The sequence below is a fragment of the Bison bison genome, unplaced genomic scaffold, assembly GCF_000754665.1.
Source record: "Bison bison bison isolate TAMUID 2011002044 unplaced genomic scaffold, Bison_UMD1.0 scf7180017864482, whole genome shotgun sequence".
In the NCBI taxonomy this organism is placed as follows: Eukaryota; Metazoa; Chordata; class Mammalia; order Artiodactyla; family Bovidae; genus Bison; species Bison bison.
This window is the reverse complement of record NW_011495042.1, coordinates 7,434,403-7,436,830: the sequence shown is the minus strand read 5'-3', so window position 1 is coordinate 7,436,830 and position 2,428 is coordinate 7,434,403. Positions and strand designations below refer to the sequence as shown.

At 51.3% G+C, this 2,428-nt stretch overlaps 1 protein-coding gene across 1 annotated transcript in view; it reads left to right on the top strand.

Moving 5' to 3' along the window:
• The window catches only part of LOC105004802, a 32,401-nt gene that overhangs the window by 25,694 nt on the left and 4,279 nt on the right, over positions 1-2,428 (top strand). Inside the window, exon 13 of the mRNA XM_010862531.1 lies at positions 343-634. Coding sequence (XP_010860833.1) covers positions 343-634 — 292 coding nt within the window. The remainder of the gene's footprint in view (positions 1-342; positions 635-2,428) is intronic.

Below are 2,428 nucleotides of genomic sequence, written 5' to 3'. Positions count from 1 at the left end.
AACCCACTCCAGTGTGCTTGCCTGGAGAATCCCAGGGATGGGGGAGCCTGGTGGGCTCCCATCTATGGGGTCACACAGAGTCGGACACGGCTGAAGCGACTTAGCAGCAGCAGCAGAACCGAAGAGAGAAGTGGAGCGGCACGTGGACGGGTAGCTGGGAGGCCTGGGAAGGAGGCCTCCTCCCGCGCCCTGCCCCTGTGGGCACAGTGGACAGAATCTGACACCTCGTGCGTGCGCTGTGTGACCTGGGGTCAGCTCTCCGCCCTCCTCTGCTAAGATGGGGGTGCTCAGATCTGCAGTGCCAGGTGAGTGAGGCTGAGCAGGGGCACTTCTGCTTTCCAGGATCTACTGCATCTGCCGTTACAGCTCCAAGCTCAGGGAGGTGATCACGGGAGACCTGCTGCCCTCCTCGGCCATGATCAAGGAGCTGAGCCAGGAGTTTGGGATGCCCATGTCCCAGGGAGACCTCACAGAGCAGAAGCTGCTAGCCGTGGCCCCTGCCCCAAGTCTTGAGGACTTGCGGAGCCGGAAGTCCACCCTGGCGTCACAGATCCACTCCCACCAGGAGAAGTACCTGCGGTGGCGGAGCAACGTGATCCTGAAGAGCAGGGACCAGAAGGCGAGCCTGGTTCAGGTGGGCGCTCTCCCGCTGGCTGCAAGCCTTCCTGGGCCGGGGCCGCGTGGCAGGCTGTGAGGGACAGCCAGCCTCTGGCTGGATTCTCCTGCCCAGGGACCCCAGGCCAGGCAGTGCTCGGTGAAGGGCACAGCCATACCAGGTTGCACATTTCCTCCTTCCTTCTGGCCCTGGCAGAGCTCATCCTTCCTCAAAGGGGGAAAGAAACACTCTAAGCTGTTTCTTTTCCTTTGGCTCCTGAGTTCACCATAGAGAAAGAACTCTGTGTGTGTGTGTGTGTGTGTGTGTGTGTAATACCTCGCTTAAGCTGCCAAGGTCATGTCTAAGCAACACAGGAGATAAAGTAATCTGTGTTAGAAAACGCGAGTAGACAGGAAGAGAACGGGAGATCGGGATGCTGGTGAGGAGATGGAGAGACAGGTGCGTGTGGTCTGATGGTCAAGGCCTCCCTTGGTAAGCGGTACCAACCAAAGGGGCTTAAAGCCCACTACTGTCTGTGATGCCTTCAGCTCCGCGTGGGCCTCTGGTCTGTGTGGGCAGAGCCACTGCCCTGGCCCTGCCCCTCCTCTAGTGAAAAACATCTTTCAGAAGTTTGTAGCTTTTATATCCATGAGCTCTTTATGAAAAGCAACAAGGAGGTTGTTTCTTTACACTGGTGTTCACCTTCTTCAGTTCAGTTCAGTTCAGTTGCTCAGTCGTGTCCGACTCTTCGAGACCCCATGAATCGCAGCACACCAGGCCTCCCTGTCCATCACCAACTCCCGGAGTTCACTCAGACTCATGTTCACCTCTTAGCTTTTCCCAAAAGAAACACTTCTTGGGTTATTTACCCATCTACTTTTACTGTTTACCTAATTCGCTAGTTCAATTTTTTACTTTTTATGTTTTAAAACATTTTCCCTATTTGTTTTTTAATGTCTTAGGAATTGCTACTTTAAAATACTTTTAGATATCTATTCATATTAAGATCACGAATTGAAGCCCAACCATTAATTTTTCCTATTTATACTAAGATGTAACTAATATTAAAATCCACAAAATCCACTCATTGTCAGTGCACTTAGATCAAATCCTAGGTTTCTCAGCAGTTTTCTGGGCGTGCAGAGCCACCGCATCAGGTTAGGAATCTCCCGCTGTCACAGGAGCCTTCTCATGTCTGCTGCGGTCGGACGCCGTTAGCGCTGCAGCCCCCCAGTCCCGCCAAGGGACTCCGGGCTGGACAGGTTCCAGGGACGGACTGCCACCCGGGGCCAGAGAGGTCAGAGGGAGTAAACTAAGCACGACTCTTCCTTCTTTCCTTTAAGTTCACGCTGTTACTATGTGGTAGTCCAATCCATTTGAAAAATAATGCTTGTTGTCAGTGTGAAACCACCTGCTTTAGTTAGGATGTATGTGTACAGTACAGCTATTCTCCTGGGACTCTTTAGCTATAGGGGTTATTTCGGGACAAGAATAGTTCCCTGTGCTGAACTTCAGCTCCTTGATCCTGGATTATCTATTAGAAATGCAGATTTCTCCGTATATGTTAATCTTCAACTCCGAATTCACATTGGCCACTCAAGGTGCCCTTTTGAAACTCTGTGTTACAAAGCTGGGGGTTTCTGCTTACTAAATGAGTCATTTTGATCTCTCTTTCCATTTTGCTAAAATGGAAATCATATGCTACGCCTGGCTGACTTGACATACCATATGATCCTTCAAGGTCCAGCCCTATAGCTACCAGTGGCATAATCAAATACTTTCAGAGGCGGGTTTTTATGGCTGGGTAATCAATCGGTCCCACCTCTTGAGGGG